Source organism: Anarrhichthys ocellatus, unplaced genomic scaffold (genome assembly GCF_004355925.1).
Source record: "Anarrhichthys ocellatus isolate YVR2014 unplaced genomic scaffold, GSC_Weel_1.0 scaffold22, whole genome shotgun sequence".
Classification (NCBI taxonomy): Eukaryota; Metazoa; Chordata; class Actinopteri; order Perciformes; family Anarhichadidae; genus Anarrhichthys; species Anarrhichthys ocellatus.
The window spans coordinates 3,611,567-3,630,723 of NW_022280052.1; the positions used below are offsets into that span (position 1 = coordinate 3,611,567).

At 39.5% G+C, this 19,157-nt stretch overlaps 1 protein-coding gene across 1 annotated transcript in view; it reads right to left on the minus strand.

The window, feature by feature from the left end:
• The window catches only part of LOC116390225 (E3 ubiquitin-protein ligase rnf213-alpha-like), a 37,708-nt gene that overhangs the window by 7,666 nt on the left and 10,885 nt on the right, over positions 1-19,157 (minus strand). Inside the window, exons 11-39 of the mRNA XM_031859655.1 lie at positions 15,389-18,952; positions 14,749-14,879; positions 14,422-14,517; positions 14,201-14,322; positions 13,804-13,917; positions 13,659-13,714; positions 12,613-12,763; positions 12,384-12,519; positions 11,940-12,125; positions 11,658-11,782; positions 11,386-11,546; positions 10,486-10,689; positions 9,852-10,039; positions 9,142-9,262; positions 8,833-8,933; positions 8,545-8,724; positions 7,844-7,989; positions 6,921-7,023; positions 6,557-6,671; positions 5,488-5,695; positions 5,207-5,397; positions 4,801-4,923; positions 4,065-4,175; positions 2,128-2,370; positions 1,789-1,876; positions 1,503-1,537; positions 1,285-1,388; positions 692-836; positions 292-466 (exon numbers count right to left, since the gene is read on the minus strand). Of these exons, the coding sequence (XP_031715515.1) occupies positions 292-466; positions 692-836; positions 1,285-1,388; positions 1,503-1,537; positions 1,789-1,876; positions 2,128-2,370; positions 4,065-4,175; positions 4,801-4,923; positions 5,207-5,397; positions 5,488-5,695; positions 6,557-6,671; positions 6,921-7,023; positions 7,844-7,989; positions 8,545-8,724; positions 8,833-8,933; positions 9,142-9,262; positions 9,852-10,039; positions 10,486-10,689; positions 11,386-11,546; positions 11,658-11,782; positions 11,940-12,125; positions 12,384-12,519; positions 12,613-12,763; positions 13,659-13,714; positions 13,804-13,917; positions 14,201-14,322; positions 14,422-14,517; positions 14,749-14,879; positions 15,389-18,952 (7,423 nt within the window). The remainder of the gene's footprint in view (positions 1-291; positions 467-691; positions 837-1,284; positions 1,389-1,502; positions 1,538-1,788; positions 1,877-2,127; positions 2,371-4,064; positions 4,176-4,800; positions 4,924-5,206; positions 5,398-5,487; positions 5,696-6,556; positions 6,672-6,920; positions 7,024-7,843; positions 7,990-8,544; positions 8,725-8,832; positions 8,934-9,141; positions 9,263-9,851; positions 10,040-10,485; positions 10,690-11,385; positions 11,547-11,657; positions 11,783-11,939; positions 12,126-12,383; positions 12,520-12,612; positions 12,764-13,658; positions 13,715-13,803; positions 13,918-14,200; positions 14,323-14,421; positions 14,518-14,748; positions 14,880-15,388; positions 18,953-19,157) is intronic.

Consider the following 19,157-nt stretch of genomic DNA (forward strand, 5'->3'; position numbering starts at 1 on the left):
AAATCCTGGACTTACTGAACAAGCAAGAATGCCTCAGATGGTGAATTGGTAAGATGAATAAGAGACTTATTACATGACCGACATAATGTGCAAACAGCACTATTGCTTTATCGTTAAGAGTTTATAGAGCTTGTTGAAACAGATAGGAACATTAACAACTGTGTGTCTTAAGTCATCCTACGACATCAAGCACACGGTGTTGGGTGGGACTCATTTATTCATAATTTAGACACGAGATGTGGTAATAGAAGCTGACAAACTATTCCAGTGAGTGACTGGTGGAGGGCTTACATGGACTGGCCTGCACTAGCTCTTGCAGGGATCTGAGCACCAAGTGGACAGTTGTAACGGTGTCGTCAGCTCCTCTTCCCAGTGCCTGTGACAACTGATCCAGATCTTCTATTATGTGCAGACTGAGAAATAAACAAACATCCTCCACAGGCGGCTGGATGATGTGCTGGACAAACTGAAGGAACAGAAAGTTGGGCGTTACAGATTAAAAATGATCAGGCAAAGTTTTTACATCTATTTTGCAGATAGATCATTATCTCAGACACACACAATGTCAATAATGTTGGCAATTACAATCCAACAAAGTTACCTAAGCTCATAAAGTGCTACTACACAGGGACTGCTGATGTACATTTGCAGAGTGACCTCTCAGTTTGAGAGTAACTCTTCATCTGCTCACCTGGGACTTCTCGGAGGCTCCCAGCAACATGGCTAAATGTGTGACCAGCCTGACCAGAGTGAAGGGACACAGAGACATGCTTTTGGTGTCTGGGTTGTTTCTCTGCGCAGGGTCTCCTAGGATGTGGCCAGGCTTTGTGCAATCCCTAAAACAACAGATTACAGCATCAGTCAGTTAGTAGTCCGTGGGAGTTGTTTAAATCTAACTGGACATGATTTGGTATTACAACTACATTCAAAAAGGGTTAAATAGTAGTAAGTATTTTTGGAGTCTGGAGTAATCACACAACAGTGTGTTGGCAGCTGGTGAAATTCTAGATATTTTTTCAACTTAAAAATCCTAAATATCAAAATACTGATTGATACTTATTTTTTGGGAGGTAGTCATGTATCTTGTGCTCGCCAAAACATTCCATTTGAATTTAAAAACATTCCATTTGGATTTGCATGTACTTTGCCAGTACTTTAACTGAAAGTTTGTCTTTGAGGCCATGTTTCGTTTGCCCACTGCAAATATATACTTAATACTTTGAATGACCATCCCCCCCTCCCCCCCATATCATGTCCCACCCAAAAATCCTGTTTGACACTCACTGCTGCAGCTGAATTCGTCTGAATCCAGACACGGCTGAATGATTTTCCCCTCCAACCTCCTGGCCACACTCCAGACATTTGCCTCTCTGCATGGGCAGGCCACACTGCAAAGGAAGATAGCAGATTAAATATTTTTTGTATCTACTGTACGATTTTATCATTTCATGTCTGTAATCACTATGCAATAAATGAATAGGGACTGCATTAAAATAGCTTACCTCATCAACAAAGCATGGATGATTATTTGAACACACTGTGAAAAACAATCAACCAATTAAAACACAAATTACCTGAATTACTGAGACAGAAGATAAACTAAATAATATGCAGTTTATGTGACTCCTTTAGCCTTCAGTACAATGATGCAAACCCAGAGCAACACAGAATATCCGAAGACTTTCTGACATCTATTATAGAATTTTTTATTCAAGAAATTGTTTGAGAACACCAAGCTGCAAAAATTTAATTAAAATTGTGGTTTGTGTATGAATGATTAGTACTTACCATACCAAGTGAGCTTCCCATAATGTTGTTGTATGGCTACCTGGGCAACAGCTAACATGTCATCAGGCATTGTGGGTATAAATGCCGCCTGTTAGATTAAAAAAATGACATGAAAGTAATAATCAGTTGTTATTGAAGCTATGAGTGAAGGGTGTTTCCTTAGAACTGTTCTGTTACAACAATTGGTCTTGGAATAAAAATTCCCATCCATTGAAGTTCAGAAACACTCCCAACACTAGACTATGTAAGGCACCTTAAAGGAGTAAAATTGACAGCCTTCTGTCATTTGACACTAGGAAGAGTTGTTGCAATAATCTAGAAATGCAGACACGTGTTTACCTGCATATTTTCAGGAGACAGACCAAGGTGCTTGAGCGGCATCAGCATGAAGTGAGTCCCATTGAGCACCACAGCTGCCAGATGGATGGCCAGCTCGATGATATTGTTGTCCACAATGGTATGATCGGGGGTCAGGGCCAGGGCTCCCAACTTGTTGTGAACCAAGGCTGAGGCAAAATCCCTTACTTTTCTTTTATGTAAATACCTTGAGCCCTGGATGAGCTCTCCAAATGCTTGGCATTGCTAATGAGGAGATAATAGGAGCCATACAGAGTTAATAAGCAAGACTTTAATACCACCTTTATAAAACATTTGATAACAAAATATCAGCTGAAGGTTGCTGATCAATAGCACTACTCGCCAAAGTTGAGAGATAAAACACTGGTCAAAACAATGTACATTTCTGCATCATGGAGCACATGTTTTCAATGAACAGTTATTTCATTGTTTTACTTCCAGATTCGTATATTATTTACATTTTTGTGACATCTTGGTAGTTTTTTGTTAAAGGGGAAGTCCACATTAAAATCAGCGAGTACTCCTCAGCTTGTGAAAACTGTTGTTTGTCTGATGCGGCTCTGGAGTTTAAATGTCTGGCAAAAATGATGCTGATGACGTCATCAGGGATGATCATGGGTATAAATGTTTTCTGTTTTTGAACTGTGTTACAAAAATAAATTTTTCTAACTGCGTCACATTTTTGATTAACAGCAGGCAGTCAGGCTGTTCAGGTTAAATTAGTTAGCTATGGCTAAGATTAGATTATTTTAGATTTACTACCACAGCCAGTAGCTCCCACAAACATTTTAGTTTTAATTAGTGCTGGGCAATGATTAAAAATATTTAATCGCGATTAATCGCATGGATTTTTTGCGATTAATCGCATTGTTATGGCAAAGTTTAATAATGAATTCAAAAGTAGTGTATTGCACACTTTTATTTTAAAAGTACTGCTATATGAACAAAAGGGCAATAACATTTGGTTCACGAGATGCAGGTAGCATGTTTTATACTTAATGTGAATATAATTCATACTTTGATGGCATCTTATTCTGAAAACCGGATGTTCGTCTGAAGAAACCGGATGTTGTCTCACGTTAATCTTTCCGCTAACTTTCAAAGTCCTTCCCTCGCTCCCGATCTGTGCTGTTTAAATGCGTTTACCGTGAATTTCAGCATATAGGTGCACTAAAATTACTGACTATAGGATGTTTGCTGGCTTTTATCCCACTGTTCTTGTCATCTTCTTGTTGTTATGTATATGTATTGTCTCTTGTCTTTCAATTAAAAAAAATTAATGAATGCGTTAACGCGAAATTAACGCGTTAACTTGCCCAGCACTAGTTTTAATTTGTTGTCTTTATTATTGGAGCACATTTTGCATATGTCAGAGATACACTCATTATCATCAGAGAAGGAAGTGTGGGGATTGGATGAAGTGCAGCGGACCTTGAGAAGATCACTGCTCACGCCATCCTCCAACACCCCAGCCAAACCAGCTGGGCCAAATGCCACAGAAAATGGAGTTGACCACTTCAGGAGGAGAGAGAGGAGAGCCGAGATGGACGCTAAGCTAGCCCAGTTTGGATCTAATGCTATTCGACTACTCAGACTGCTCCTGGCTAATATCCGGTCACAACGAAATAACATGGATGACATTAGACTAGCAACAGGAAATCTCTAACTGTATTGTTGTGCCCACATCTTCACAAAGACCTGGCTTCATCGTGGCATCCCGGATCAAGCTGTGCTTGATGGGCGGACAGAGAGCAGAATTCAATTTGTAAATAAAGAATCTAATCCAGTAAACAATCAAAATCTGTGCCATGTTTTCCTGAATGAGGAAAGCTGTTCAACTCTTGGCTGTGTCCTATGGTCTAAGATGTGTAATATATTATTCCTTTTCTACATCAGGTGTATCTTATAACTCTTCATACCTCAGGAGTCGGATGAAGACCTGTATTTGCAGATCTGTACAAAGTAGTAACCTCTCGGAAAAGCGCCAGCAGGAGGAACAGTGTTCGTTTCCTTGGTGGCGCGGTGCATTTCTAAATCAATGGAAAACAAACAAAGATTAAATAATGAGCAGCTTCTATTTAGACTGAATGGGCATTTGGTTCCAGTACCAATTATGGTAAGAAAACAGTTCTCAAGGAACAAACCAATGTGTTTGCAAGTTTTAGCTCTTTAACTGTTTTGTTCCAGGCAGCCATTGATTTCCAATCTTTACCGTACAGTGAGAAAATTTGTGCAGTACATCACAGTGAACATCAAGTCACGAAACTTGTTTTTGGTCAACATTACATCATTGCATATAATGCATTTTAAGAGCAAGCTGATTTAAAAAAGCTGGACTGGACCTTTCCTGTGATTGATTACACAACTGGACCAAACTCCAGGACTCTGCTACTGTATTTTCCAAAAAACGTGAATGTCTTGAATGGTAAAAACAGAGTAAAGAAACTCTCCTAATACACAGCAGCAGTGTTTGATTGATGGAAATGATTACCTGTGATGTTAAGTATATTTGATTTATAGTAGAAAAGCTAAATAATTCAAAATCATGCCATGCATTATATGCATCTTATAAATTAAGAGAAACATATTTCAAAAAAACTACCCTGATAGATTGAAGGTTAAAAATAAAAGAGTTTGTTATTTAAATTGAAATACCTCGCAGACGTCTTCTATCTGCTCGACATCACCGCCCACAACTGCCCTGGCAACTGCGTCCCTCACCGCCTTGTATTCTTCTCCACACACAAGGTACCGGTCCATCTGGCCTCCATCTTCATTCTGGTCACATCCCGAAAGGAGTTAGAGGAGCAAAAACAATAATAATGTAATCTATCCAAATATATGGATGTTAGATGGATTTGAGATGTCCAAGTTGCTCCCTGGTTCAGAGATAGTCCAATAACTGGAATAAATTTGACTCCATGGTTTCTTTTCATGTTTCAGTAAATGCTTGTATCAAATGATAGCGTGCTGCTGATAATTGACCCCACTGTCATGTCTGTCATGTAATAATTGTGACATACATTTTTAACAGTAGATTTAGTTGTGAATGGTGGTGTACCTGCTGATGGATCTCTCTTGGAAAAAGCCAGCTGAACTTTGGTTGTTTCACCAGCGTCTGGACGGACTCAACACCCTGCCATACGCTGAGCTTGCGGATCAGGTAAACGCGATACCAATCATTCCCACTGTCCTCACAGAACTTAATCACCATGTTCAGGAATTCTTCTGCTCCATCTGGGACATTGTTGTCTGCAACAGCAACATATTTCAATATATTCCAATTTTTTAAAGAATCGCTAACCAATGCAAACTGTTAACATTAGTGAAGTTATCGCTTACCAGACAGATTATCACCGATAAGCTGGGCAGCCATGGTGAGGGACAGACGCAACCGTGCGATCTGCTGCAGATGTTGAATAGATACTGTTGCTTGAACAGAAGGGACTCCAGCCAAAATGCAGCGCAGGAATTGTGTTTCATCATTGTAAAATAGCTTTAGCTCTTTTACTGGGTTGCTTTCCTGAGGTATTTTCTCCCACATGGAGTCCTGCAAAGAAAGGATGTTAAAGCTTACTGTCACTCCAATTGACTTGTATCAGCAATGAACAGAAACTGACACACAAGTTTGTGGTACAGCTGCCATCCAAACTCCTCCATAACCCTTTCTGTCCTATTCAGATATTGTAGGGCAGTGGTAGGCAAATAGCGCCCCATGGTCCAAATCCAGCCCTCTAGCAAAACTGCCCCCCTGACAGAGCAGAATCTTTCACTTTCATAGCTTACATCAAATCTTTTGCATGTTTTTTACGATGATCATGCAAATTCCAAACATGACTTTCTAACAGCTAAAACCGCAGCCTCATGTGGAGCTCAATCAATATATCAATACATATTTATTAATGGCCTAATGGCCCATGGTCAAAGCTAATTGCCGACGTCTGCTGGAAGGTATCCTGTAACTGTCCTGCTGTAAATAATGAGCCTAAATAAAACGCCTCCTGTAGACTTACACTACCCTGACACTGCACATAAACCTGCACAGACAGAAATCACATTAGGTTCCAACATCTGGCCTCACCAGTCGTTTTATTACGCAAACAGTTGACCCATCTGGCACCTAAACACTGTGTAATAATAACAAATGTCCTGCTAGAAAAGTTACCAAGACATTACACATTACATTTTTTTCTAGCAGCTAAAAAGCTGCTACAAAAAAGGTTTGGCTTTGGGAGCTCACACATATTATAGACTCTCACAGCAAAACCGTTTTTGGGCTGCTTCATAAATATCTCATTATATTATATATAATCTTCAGTGGAATCTTCTTTCCATCTTTTATTGGTACATTTTTACTTTATCAAACATGATTACACAGGACTGTTATATATTTGTTTAAAAGATGTTTTACCTCCAAGCAGTTTATGTACAAAGCGTACAGCTCGGCTTTATCCCCCTCATCCACAAATTTGCTTTCTTCAATAGATGACAAATGTTGCTGCAAATATTCCTGGACTTCATCAAAACTGAAACACAGTTGAGTTCATCATCAAATTGGTACAATGCAGAAAAGCTTTGCAAGGTGAAGCAGAGGAGCTTAAATCTTTTCAGACATTTTCTCTCAGCCAAATCCTTCCATATAGTTATAGCAGCAATGCTGTCAAACCCCTCTGCAGTGTTATGGACAGAGCTGACATTTATATCTGCCAGATAGCTCATCATTTAAATGTGTATGTTGAAGTTTAACATTACAGTGACACATTTAGTTTGCCTACCTGAACTTCAGAAGCAGCTTCAGGATCACAGATCGCACGACTGGGTTCCTATCTGGGGACTCGTCAAATGGCGACAGATCTTTGGTGTGAATCTGTTCATGTTCTGGTTTGAAAGATGATTTAAAGTAAATATTAGTAACTAACAACATATAAAAAAGTGGGGATGAAAGAAATGAAAAAAAAAGATTAATCAGTTTTTTGTCAAATATACATCGCTGTCCTTGCTAACCATATCAAACTACCTTATGGCTCATTCACATGTAAGAAACTATGACCTAACAATATCATAATGAACAAACAAACAACAAACGTGGCTATTGTTGGTACTCTCAGCTTTCAGGCTGAGCATGTTAGTGTTAGGACATTTTTCTCTACTTTTTAGTGATGCATGGGTCGGTGTTGTTTAATACCCGCAACTCCCCGACCCATAGCCAATCCGCACCACCCTACCCGTATATGTGTTTATCAACCACCCAAACCCAAATTAAGCATTACAGCATAATGTAACTGTCATATAGTAACTGTCAGGACTGAGGTCTGAGACAAGCACAGAAATGAGCGGACTCGAGAGTCAGGGCTTGTGATGTGTGTGTGTTTGAGAAAGAGAGAGACAGAGAGAGGGAAAGAGAGGGTGGACTATGGGTAGCATGTTTCTGCAAGATTAATTATTTACTCTGACCGCTGCTTTGACGATTTGTGATCCGCTTGCCTGAACCTGTGATATTTCTAGTTAGCTAATAAAAATGTCAACAAATATAAATGCTTCTAAAATAAATAGCTTACCATAGCTTTAATGGTCCCCAATAATAGTGAATTACGTACAAAATGATAAAAGCTTTCACATACAGTGTCAAACAAATCCAGGTTCATGAGAAAAGAAGTTGAAGAAAACAAAGAGGAAACTGATCATTTGTTTGTGGTACCTGTCTCAACCATCAGGTAGGACAACAGGTGGGTGATGACATGTGTTTCTGGTGGCGTGTTGTCCTTGAAGCACACAGTGGAGAGCAGATCAATGAAGAAACCATTGCAACGCCGCCTGAATTCTGCATTTTTCTGAATAGAAATCCTGCAAATTCACAAAAATCAAATGCAACATAAAAAACAATTAATTGTTAGTGTTTATCAGAATTTTTTCACTTGGCCAACTCTGTCCCCAAATATTACTCTGCCAGGTCACTTTTCCTGCCTGAGTTTGTATTCCACTGTTCATATAAACATACGGGATATGCACGATACGAAAATCTGATCTGTCACACTACTCAGTGTCTGAGTGTGCACATCTTTTATGGCAGACGGCTCAACTTCATACTAAACTTGTCATTCATCTGATATCTCAATACACGTTACTGGATAGTTAAGTCAGACATCTCTGGTGAAGTTCTTACAGGACACCCTGTCGCCGTTCATTTCCCAGATATCCTGTTTGTAGCATTTTATTTTCAGGTGCAGTAAGTAAAGGCCAAGAATCAAGTTCATAATGGCTTACATCATGTTAACAGTCCAACCCTACGTGCTCTGCAATGGTTATTCTGTAAATGATTCTGGATCATGAGAAGACAGCTTCACTTTTGGATTTGTGCACATGTTAAATGATACATGACATATCAAAAAAAAATCTCACATGATATCTTCAGAGACATGTGGCTGAAAATCATTTGGTAACGGTTGTCTGCAAAGTTGGCAGGACATCTGTCCTGCATCAAGGCTTGCCCTGATGCATGTTGAGCAGTAGATGTGATGGCATGGGAGCAGTACAGGGTCCTGGGGCTCCCTCATGCACACCGCACACTGAAGTCCAAACCTTTATGAAAACGAAACTAATATCAATCAGATACACAAGAGGGTAGCGAAATAACTTCGTCATTATGTCATTACAAATAACTTAACTGTCAAATGAATAAGCACTTACCTGAACATCTGATCACTTGCCCCCTGCTTACAGGACTTTAGTACTTTAATCACAGCTTGAAAAGCCTTCATTGATTTTACATCAGCATTTTCCTCCAGAACCTTAGAAATAGGTTAAAAACATTGGACAATAGATATAATGGTGATTTTTCAGTTGGCTGAAAGTGTTTTAAAATACAGTATATCAAAATACAACAAAACTCACCTAAAGGTAGTTTAGGTAGTTTTTTAAAAAGAGCCCCCATCACATTGATGTAGGCCACACTGCTTACATTTTTTAGAATTTATTAGTCAATACAAATGTACTCACCTTGCTTAAGGTTTGAATGCGGTTCAGCACCAGTGTTCTGAGCTGATTCTCGTCATTATGGAAACCCAACAGCATGTGTTCCACAAACAATGAGAGGATGTAGATGCGCTTCCAGCCATTACTTTAAAGTATTACAGACCAAAGTCACAGTTAATTTGTTGATAATTCACCATCCTTCATAACAGTATTTTACATCGGTGCACGGCTTCCCCAGGAAATTGGTTAGCAGAGATGGTAAGCACTTGATTAAATGCATGGCCTTTGCAATGTGAGACAGTACCACTGTCCGATATCCCTGCAGCTTAATAAGTTTCATATTGAATTTAATAAAACGTTCATAACGTTAGCATGAGCACTCATTATTTCTGTCATAGTGGGTCGCTCTCATTATAAAAGCTGTCACAAATTAAACAAACAATTTGACTTTGGTATTTTATTACTATGTAAGACATGCATCCATCCAGTTTCTAAATAGCTCATGGAGTTAGTGATGAGAGAGTAGAGCTTATTCTAGCAAACTCTGCATTATGGGCCTGGGTATTAGCACCAGTCTATCAAAGGGACATATGGGAGACAAAAACAAACGTCACGCTTTTGGGCAATTTGGGGTTCAAGTCCAATAACATGCTTGTGACCGTGGGAGGAAACCAGAGCATCCAGACAGAATCCATTTAGTATTCTACTCCCACTTCAGTGCATCAGCATCTTACCTGACATCGTTGAGTCTTTCTTTGCATCGCTCTCCATAGCGTTTGGCATTATGTTGAGAGCAAATCAACTCCAAAGAGGCTTGCAGCCTCTTCACCTGCTTCAACCAGTTCTGGCATAGAGCATCAGTATCCAAATGAGCAGACTCCAGGCATTCAACACATGCCTTGGCTGCATGGACATCCAAAACCTACAGGACAGAACAATAGTTTGGAAGTGATTCAGTATTTTTGAAAAATTTAAAAAATATATGAAAAGTGCGTAATAATATAGAAAACATCCAAATAAAAGAATCTTAAAGATTATAGAATTTTAGGGGTCAATATTGGGTTTTCTCTGTTTGTATTTTTGTTAATGCAGTTTCAATGTATTGTTACAACTCTAGTGAATTTTGAAAGCGAGTCTACTTTCCACCATATATGTATGTTGTACCCTGCACAACACCCTATCAGACAATCATTGACATTTTTATTTTTAAACTCTAAGCCTCTCTGTGACGACATAACACTTTGCATGATTGACTTTGTTTCTGGGTAGACAACATCCATGTTCAGAATGTAGGTGTACAGGCCTAAAGTTTGTAAGTTGGGTAATAATTTGCAGTCTGAGAAGACTGGAATTTAGAAATGCATTTACCATCTCTGGACAATTTGTAATGTGCTTGTTTCTACCCAAAAGAGAAACAACATTAGGCTGAAGAGACATCATCCGTGAGAGGTTCTGAAGACGACTTTGGTAGAAATGGTAGGCGATGTGGATGTGAGGAAGAGAAAGCTCCTCTTCATATCTTTTTCGTCTTTGTACTTCATCAACACAGCTGGCCAGGGAGTGACACAAGAGCTAAGGAGTAAATGTACAAGTAGATTAATTAATTAATAATTCAGCATTTGTTTTGAACTACAGCAATATTAGTGAGGAATCCCATTGAGGTAAGTTAACAACCTTAATAAAAAATGCAGTAAGTAGGCCATCATTAATGGCCGTAAATATCTGATCGTTGTAATGCAAACAAATAGTGGACGGTATTTTTTGGTTTGTATTTATATTCTTCAGACATTAAGGTCCAGGGGCTGACAGTGCAATGAGCTGCCGCCTTACTAAATCAGAAGCTGAATACACGCAGATAGCTACCATACATTTAATGACAACCGTAACTCACATTGGCACAATGCCATTTTCTTAGTATATTCCCCTTGTGTGAGCAGTCTATAATGCTCCTGTAAGGTGTTCCTGTTCATTCCTGTTAACTGTGTTTCAGATTATAATTGTCATAATGGTCATTCAGTGTATATTTCAATATGTAGCTATTGTACGAAAGGATCAGAAAAATACAAATCCCTGTGATAATGCAATAGGAAAGAACTGAAAAAAGTCCGTCTTTCTAGAGCTTGTAATGTTCTGTTTTAGCTGACTCTTTGTCAAAAAGGGTTTTATTTAATCTATGCTACATTTTCCATTACATTGAGGAAGGGAGATTAGTGGTATGGCAGCTTATTGACAAAGTCACTGTGGACACACAACTTTATGTACCCTCACCTGCAACTCTTCATCTGATGACACTTTCATTGTCATGGAAACAAAATCCTGCAGGTACCTTTCGAAAAATTCTTTCCTCATTTTTTTATCCACAATTTTATCCAAGTAACTGCCAAGTGGAGTGTTCAAGAACAACTCTTGGAAATGACGAGGTGAATGTGCTGCAAATAAGAATGCCATTGATATGTTAGGGTTAAAGTAGCGCTTTCAATGTACAGCAACTGAAGGACAGAAGGCATTTGGATATGTCACCTATGTGGTATGATATTTACTTTCATGTCTGGATGTGTGCATCATGAGCCCATCCTGGAAGTCTTTGATCCACCAGCTGAAGGGCATGCGGCAATGCATGGTGTTGCCACCTGTGCTATGGCTTTGTACCATTAAGACACTGGAGCTGTAGGAGAGGCCACAGGCAAATGTTATGAATGTGATTTTGCAAGACAGAGGAATCACATTATTGATGTTCGAGCCAGAATAGCATCTAAATCCATCTCAAATGGAAGTATTTGTCCTGAATAGATATTATGATCATACAGCCAAGAGATACTCACTCGCTTTCCACCCTCACATAAGGTACATGGAGCATCTCTTTGCTCCCAAATATCTCAAGCCATAGGTTCCTGATGTCAGCACACTCATACAGCACAAGGTCCACATTGCAATCTCGGTCAATGACTGAAACCAAGTTAGCTAGATGTGGAGTGACAACTGCTTGTATTTTCCTCCACAGTGTGTGTCTGTAAGAAATATTCACATGATTTTCTTAAAATCAACTGGACATCTGCGTTTGTATTACAAATTGTAGTTGTGAGAGTGATAAACTTGCAGTGATAATCAGCTACAAAGCTTGCTAAGCTGAAAATTGCAGTAGTGCATTTTACATTTTACACCATTAATGGATTTCAATAAGTTATGAATAAATTACTGTATGCAAATATAGCAAAGAAAAAGGTCACATAGATTGCTATGGAGAGGGATGTAAAGGAGAGACCTACAGGAATGTTCCCCCCTCTTGAAGAGCATTGACATTAGATGCTTCTGTTAGAACCCAGCTTTTTGGATTGGGGATGTTAGCCTCATAGTCCTCTAACAGCGAGTGGAGACGCTTCCTCACAATGTTTGCAAACACACCTTGAAAACAAAAGTCAGTAAGATGCATTTTCACTGTACAATAGATGTGTATAATAAGGCCTGATAGAAAAAAATAAGCCAGAATGTTCTAACCTTGTGTCTGACTTTCATCCAGAAGTGTGAGCAGGCTATCAACTCTCTTAGTGCTGAGTTCTCCACTGTCTGATGCATCTCTGAGCATGCTCACTGCACTCTGCACGCAGCTCCTTATCAGTTCTGATATATCAAACAAATCTCTCGAAACCTCCAAAAAACATAAAAAAATAAAATAATTAACAACAGCAGACCAACATCTGAAAAAGTGACTGATTCATGAAATCGTGGTGAAAACACGATTTCTATGCCAAATCATAAAGCAGACTCGGCTGTGGATAGATGCTTCCCATTTTCATGTCTGAGTCAGTGTGTCTCCTCACAACAAGCCTTCACACAAGAACATTTTTGTATTTTCATCTTGGCTTTCTCTTACTTTTCTATGTTTGGTCGGCTCGTAGGAGTGCGCCACGTCAGATTTAACAAACGCTCCTAACTTCAATTAACTGTTTAAATGACCAGAGTAAACATGACAAATGCTACCTGTTCGTAACAATTGTAAATTAGCAAATCTATTACCCCAATTGTACCATATAAGGCCATGTGTCCTGCCCCATATGTCCGGAAGTGTTCATTCATGAACAAGGCACCAAAGAATTCAAAAAAAGAACTTTACAAGATTTGGGATTTTAGTCCTGCTTTCAGAGAACAATAAAGGAAAATCTTTACTTTTTAACAGCGTCAATAGAGGAATTAAGGGACCTGCTTAAGCCACGGAATGGGAGATAATAACAAGTGCTGTTAATGTTGTATCACCTGAGGATCGCACTGTCACTGGAATAGAATCCCTGAACTGTATAATATCTTCTACATCAGTCATTGGCCCTTTGTGTTTGATTCCGACTTAGGTCTGTTGCATTACTTGTTATGCTGGTTATGTCATGCCTCACCAGTTAAAAATAATGCAAGTATTTAACAAAAGTGAAAGAAATGTGATGGCAAACTTCAACAGTTAGTTTGTACTTAACCATGCATCAGAGCTAAGTAAATTGTATTTGCTTATGTAGGACCTTCTTCCAGGTTTGTGATTATGGGTGGTAAATTACACTTAGAGTGGAGTCCTCTTTCTGTGTCACACCGGTGTGGCCTTCTGTCTCCATGGCTTGAAAAGAAAGACAATTCTAGGTTAATTTATTCACTTACTTAAAATATGTAATATTCTTAAGAGGAATACAATTTTTGATGAATTACCCTCAGGTGGATCTTCAAAAAGTTCACTAATGCGCAGATTTTTCAGGGAGTGAACATCAGACACAAACTCTTTTGATCTTCTGAGATCATCAATGTGAACAGACCTCCAAGGACCTGAAATGTTTTTCATTAATTAAAAAAAAAGTCATCATAATGCAAACACAATATGTAAGTTTTGACTGTTATTTAAATGATCTGCTCTATTGTTGGATTTGTTTCTTGTTGTTACCCTTAATGTGTAACACTTTGGACTACATTTTTATGTATCAGGTGCTATATAAATTCATATTAATGCTATTAATTTTGTTGTTGTTGTTGCATATTGTGATAGAGTCGCTGACATGAAACAGACCAATTTGCAACTCATGTTGTGTGTGCGTGTAACAGCAGGACTAACCGCCTTGAAACCCAACATAGGAGGTCCCACCCTCGATTCGAGGAAGTTTGGTGACAAAGTACACAAATGTCTTTGTGTTGCCAGTAGTGGCCCCCTTGTTTATTTCATTGATGCAGGAATACCTGAGAAATCAATGCATTAAGCACAAGTACGTGAGCTTTAGTGATAATGTTAGAAAACAATGTAAAACGAAAGCAATACGTGCTGATCTTCAGACTCACTTGGCTGAGGAAAGAATATTCCTCCTTTGGGAGTCTTCATCATAGTCTGTTTGGATAATGAGCACTTTGTCTGCAGGTGTTGAGCCAAGAAATTCCCTGTACCAGAACATAGGTATGAATTACATTTGAATAGACAGTGATCACTTGTTAGTCGTATCCAGGCCCATATATCTACTCAGTATAATGCAAAACATTTTCAGTTTTATAATTTAAAGAACAAAGTCATAAACCAATAAGCGCAAGGGTGTGGAAAAAGGCTATCATTTAGTTACATTCAAATGAACACCTAAGCAGACGTGACATGATCTTTACACTGTATTTACACACCTGATTTTTTTGAGAAAGGAGTATTCTGTGTCAAACTGTTGCAGTGATAGCAGTTTGATATCATCAAGCTTGATCACAATCTGCAGTTGTTGAGTGTCTGCTGCAGTCAGCAGCCTGGAGAATGTTGTGACCTTTAAAAAAAACAACAACTAAGATTTACAAAATATTATGCAACCAATTTCTCATTGGCTATTGCTAACAGAAGAAGCCTAAGTTACACCCCTAGTACTGTTACATTGTTATGTGTCATCAGTAATTTATCATGCCTGCCACAAGTTAATAATATTGTTTATAACCTTTTTTGTATTTTAGATTGTTTTTCATGTATCAATGTAATACACCTTGAAACTACCAATATGAAACAGGAACTGCCGCTAACTGTAAAACCTGAAACAAACTTTAATCTGCTATTTTTACTTCACGAGATATTCAAACACGGAAACAATCTAAAGCTAACTTAACAAAAGTTTAAGTTTGGATAGCAATGGCATGATAATTATACAAGACTTTTAAACTGAGAACAAAAATGATGTGAATAGTCCCAGAAATGCCAGGCATATTTCCAATTGTGGTTAAAAGTGCTACCATGATTTAGGGGGGAATTTGTCCAATTACATGTGATAGATTAGTAAAATAATACCTCAGTGAAGAAGAAGTGGGACTGTTCCAACTGCTGTGTGTGATAGACAATGTAGTCTCCCAATGAACTGTGCATCTCTTCTTTAACATATTGTTTCATTAGATGTTCTCTTTCATCATCAGGCAGTCTGGATTTGTCCAAACGAACAACCGAGTCTGGAGTGGCACAGTTGAGCAGAATGTCTTTGGCTTTGTTCAGGATGGTCTGAGCATCTGTTTCATCACTTTGATTCTCTGTTACTTGCAGGACCACAGAGGAGCATGTGTCTGAGTGGTAGCCGATGAAGACATCACTTGGATCATATTGCTTTTTCATGGGGGGCTGACCACTTAAGGAGACAAAATCATCAACCCATTTCTGTAGTTGTCTCGCAATGTCCTTCTTCTCATTTATGAGAACAGTGTTGATGTCAAGGTAGTGTTTCTCCAATCTGTTGATCAGTGGGATTGGAAACTGCTTGTAGACCACCTCTTTCTCTTCAATGACAATGAGCCTGAAGTTTTCGTGGACTCTGCATTTCACACGATGTGTTCCTAATCCAAGATCAACATACTTTTGACCCCCGAGGGTCACATAGTATTGGTTGAGCGCATCATACAGACTTTCATACAGATTCTGGAGGTTCAGAAGCACAACTGTCTGTCCGGTCTCCATGCAAACCTTGACACGATTGATGTTCCTACAAATCTGCGTGTACTCCTGATCCTTTGGGAAACTAGACCCAAAGATGATCACTGGATGGATTTGTTGACGGAAGAATATCCGTTGTAGAATCTGAAGAGCTGCATAGTTTTTGGTGAGGATTAAAAGGTAACGACTTTCATCCACTTGGCGAGCTGGAGAGATACTTTGCTCGACCAACTTAACGGTGGTGATGCTGGCATTGACAAAGTTATCTCTGAGCTCTTTGTTGAATATGCTCATCACATCCACATCATCTTTTCCGCTGAAGTTTCTCAGGACTGCTTCAGTGATTTCATCTGCAGTGGGACTCTTATTACTGAGTTTAGTGAATGAAAATATCATCTTTATCAGACTGTAAAAATCCCGCAGACCAAAAAACCCCCTGCCTTCTTCGCATACTGTCATATATGCTTTTGCAAAAGGATCAAAGAGGTGTTTGATCTTTACAAGAACCTTTTCTTCAGATGAGCATATCCCTTTAGCACTTTTGATGAGCTCTTGCTTGTTTGGATCTCCACGCAACACAAATATTCCACGATTCATCTTGGCAGGGTCCAGTGCCCAGTTGGAAATTCCAATGAACCCAACCATTTTATGAGGTTGTGGCTCGTCATCGACACAGCCCTCTTCCAGTAATGGGTGCAGTGTTTTGAGTGGCATTTTAGGGGAATCTTCAGCCAATCCAATCTCGTCAAGAACGACTACTGAGATGTATTCATCCAAGTTTTTGCTTTCCTGAAAGCGAGCACACTGTTTGAATGTGGTGATGATTCCTTCAGGAGTTGAATGAGGGCTGCACTGGAAGGATACCAGATGTATCTGCTTCAACCTCTTGTAGAGTTCAGAATGTGATGCAGGGCCCTGCATCGCATCTGCAATTAGGGTTCTGGACAGTGATTTGGAGCTCCCTGGTTTTCCAACAATAAACAAGGGAATTCTTAGCTCAACACAGATCACCATCATGAAGAAGTTTTCTTTCAGAGCTTCATTTCTGGCTATTGTCTCACCCATGGGTACACCGTTGAGTAGGAGGTCCTGCATGAGTTGGATTTCTGTGGTGTATTCACAAGGAAGCAGCTGTTTGATAGTTCTTTGATATTGCATTTTGTCCTCCAAGCAGGACTGATAGCACACTCCAGTGGCCATCAAGAGTGACCAGATTACTCTGTCTTGAGCAGGTGAAAACATCTTTGTGTTTTTTTTCCTCTGACATTGCTGTTGAAGGAATGCTCTCAGTTCCACAGCAAACATGGGGTGATTTTTGTGGAACCACACAAACAGGTGCATGCAACGTTCAACATCCCTTAAACTGACAAAGCTGCATTCATCTTTCCTCTTCCTCATGAACTTTTGTGAAGACATCAACACCTGAGTTATAGTTGGGATATAACGCTTCTCAATCGAGTTGGCCTCTACCTGTCTTTGCACTATTTGTTCGATGTAGATTTGCTCTGTTGAGTCATTTAGCTGGCCAAAGTCCCAAACAAGAGGAATCATGCTGGGCGGTAGCAGATGAACACGATACACAAGCTGGCGGAGAGGGATGGAGCCAAGTCTGTCTTCAGTCTCCTCAGCCCTGACCCGGTAGCCCAATCCAGATGCCTCTAGCCTTTCAATCATGTTGTCTGTATGCTTCCTGTATGGGTTGCATGCAGCAACAATCTGTAGTCCTGTTTGTGAGCCAAGTTGTTGTCCCTGCACAGAGTTATCACAAATGATCTCTTTGATGCTGCTGATGGCTTCTGTGGTGTTTGCCTCATCAAAGAATAGAACTGAGTCAAATCCATGATTCTCTTTATTGGTCCTTGAAAGATTTTCTGCTTGCTTCACTTTCTCATATATCATTTCTGATGTAGTTCCTCCATGAACTTTGACCAGTTTCATGTTTTCGGCCGCTGCTCCACACCTTCTCAGTTCACACATAAACTTGATGAGCCTCGTCTTACCGCATCCTGTTTCACCCATTATGATGACTGGGATGCCACACCTAAATCGCATATGGATTGCCATCATTTTGAGAATATTATCGGTGGTCAGTTCATATGTTTCATCAGGATCTGTTGGCCACTTGATGCCAAGCACACTGCACAGAAGCTCAATCTTGTCAGCTCGAGGAAGCTGATCAAAGTCTTGATTAAAAGGGACTCTCTGTAGTTTTAAGCCAGCGTACAGCTCTTGAATCATGATGTTTTTCTTTATCACTTCTCGTGTCAAGGGATTTATGGCATCAACCCCTCTCTGGTCATTGAGCTCCAGGTGAAACCCAATGAATGTCATGGAGCTGTGGTCATCATTAAAAAAGATGTATGGATGTGGCTCTGATTCCCACCTTTTTCTAATGAGGAATGGGGCTAAGTCTCTTTCGTTAACCCCACTGATGTCAGTTTGTTGCCTCCCTGGGCTCTGGTCAGTGATGCATAGGGATGGGGTTGCAAAGTCTTTGGACATCAAGATCATGAACTCAACGACAAAGTTTTTGAACCCACGAAGAGTGTCTCCAACAAACTCAAATTTGCAGAAGTCTGAATTCTCACAGTCTTGCAACTGAAGATTAAGGAACCAGACAAAGTTACGTAGCTCTGCCCATGATGGATCTATTATACCACAGTAGATCAAGAGTATCTGAAGACACTCTGCATGAGTCCCTTCAATGTGCTGGTAAGTGAAGTTGTCAAGACTGTTTTTGTTGTAAAAACGTGTAAGGTACTGGTATGGTCTTTGATAAGCTTCACTCTTGAAACATTCGTCATCCATGAGGGGGTCATCACTCTCCATGTCAGTATTTCTCTCTCTCCTCATTTCCAAAGCCATAACCTCCTTTGGTGGACGACAAAACACCTTCGGGAAAATGTCCAAAAATGCAAAGTTTTTCTTTCGTCCCTGAAAATAAACAAATAAACATGAAGTTTATAATCAATCAATAAAGCAAGCCTATCCTCTCATTCAAAGATATTGAGAACATTTAATTCACTAAAAAGTTATACCTCACTCGCCTAGCTACTAATTGCAGTAGATGCCATTACCTCCCTACCATATTTAGATAATTATCATTGTCCTGCATGCAAAAGAAAATGCTTGGAGGATG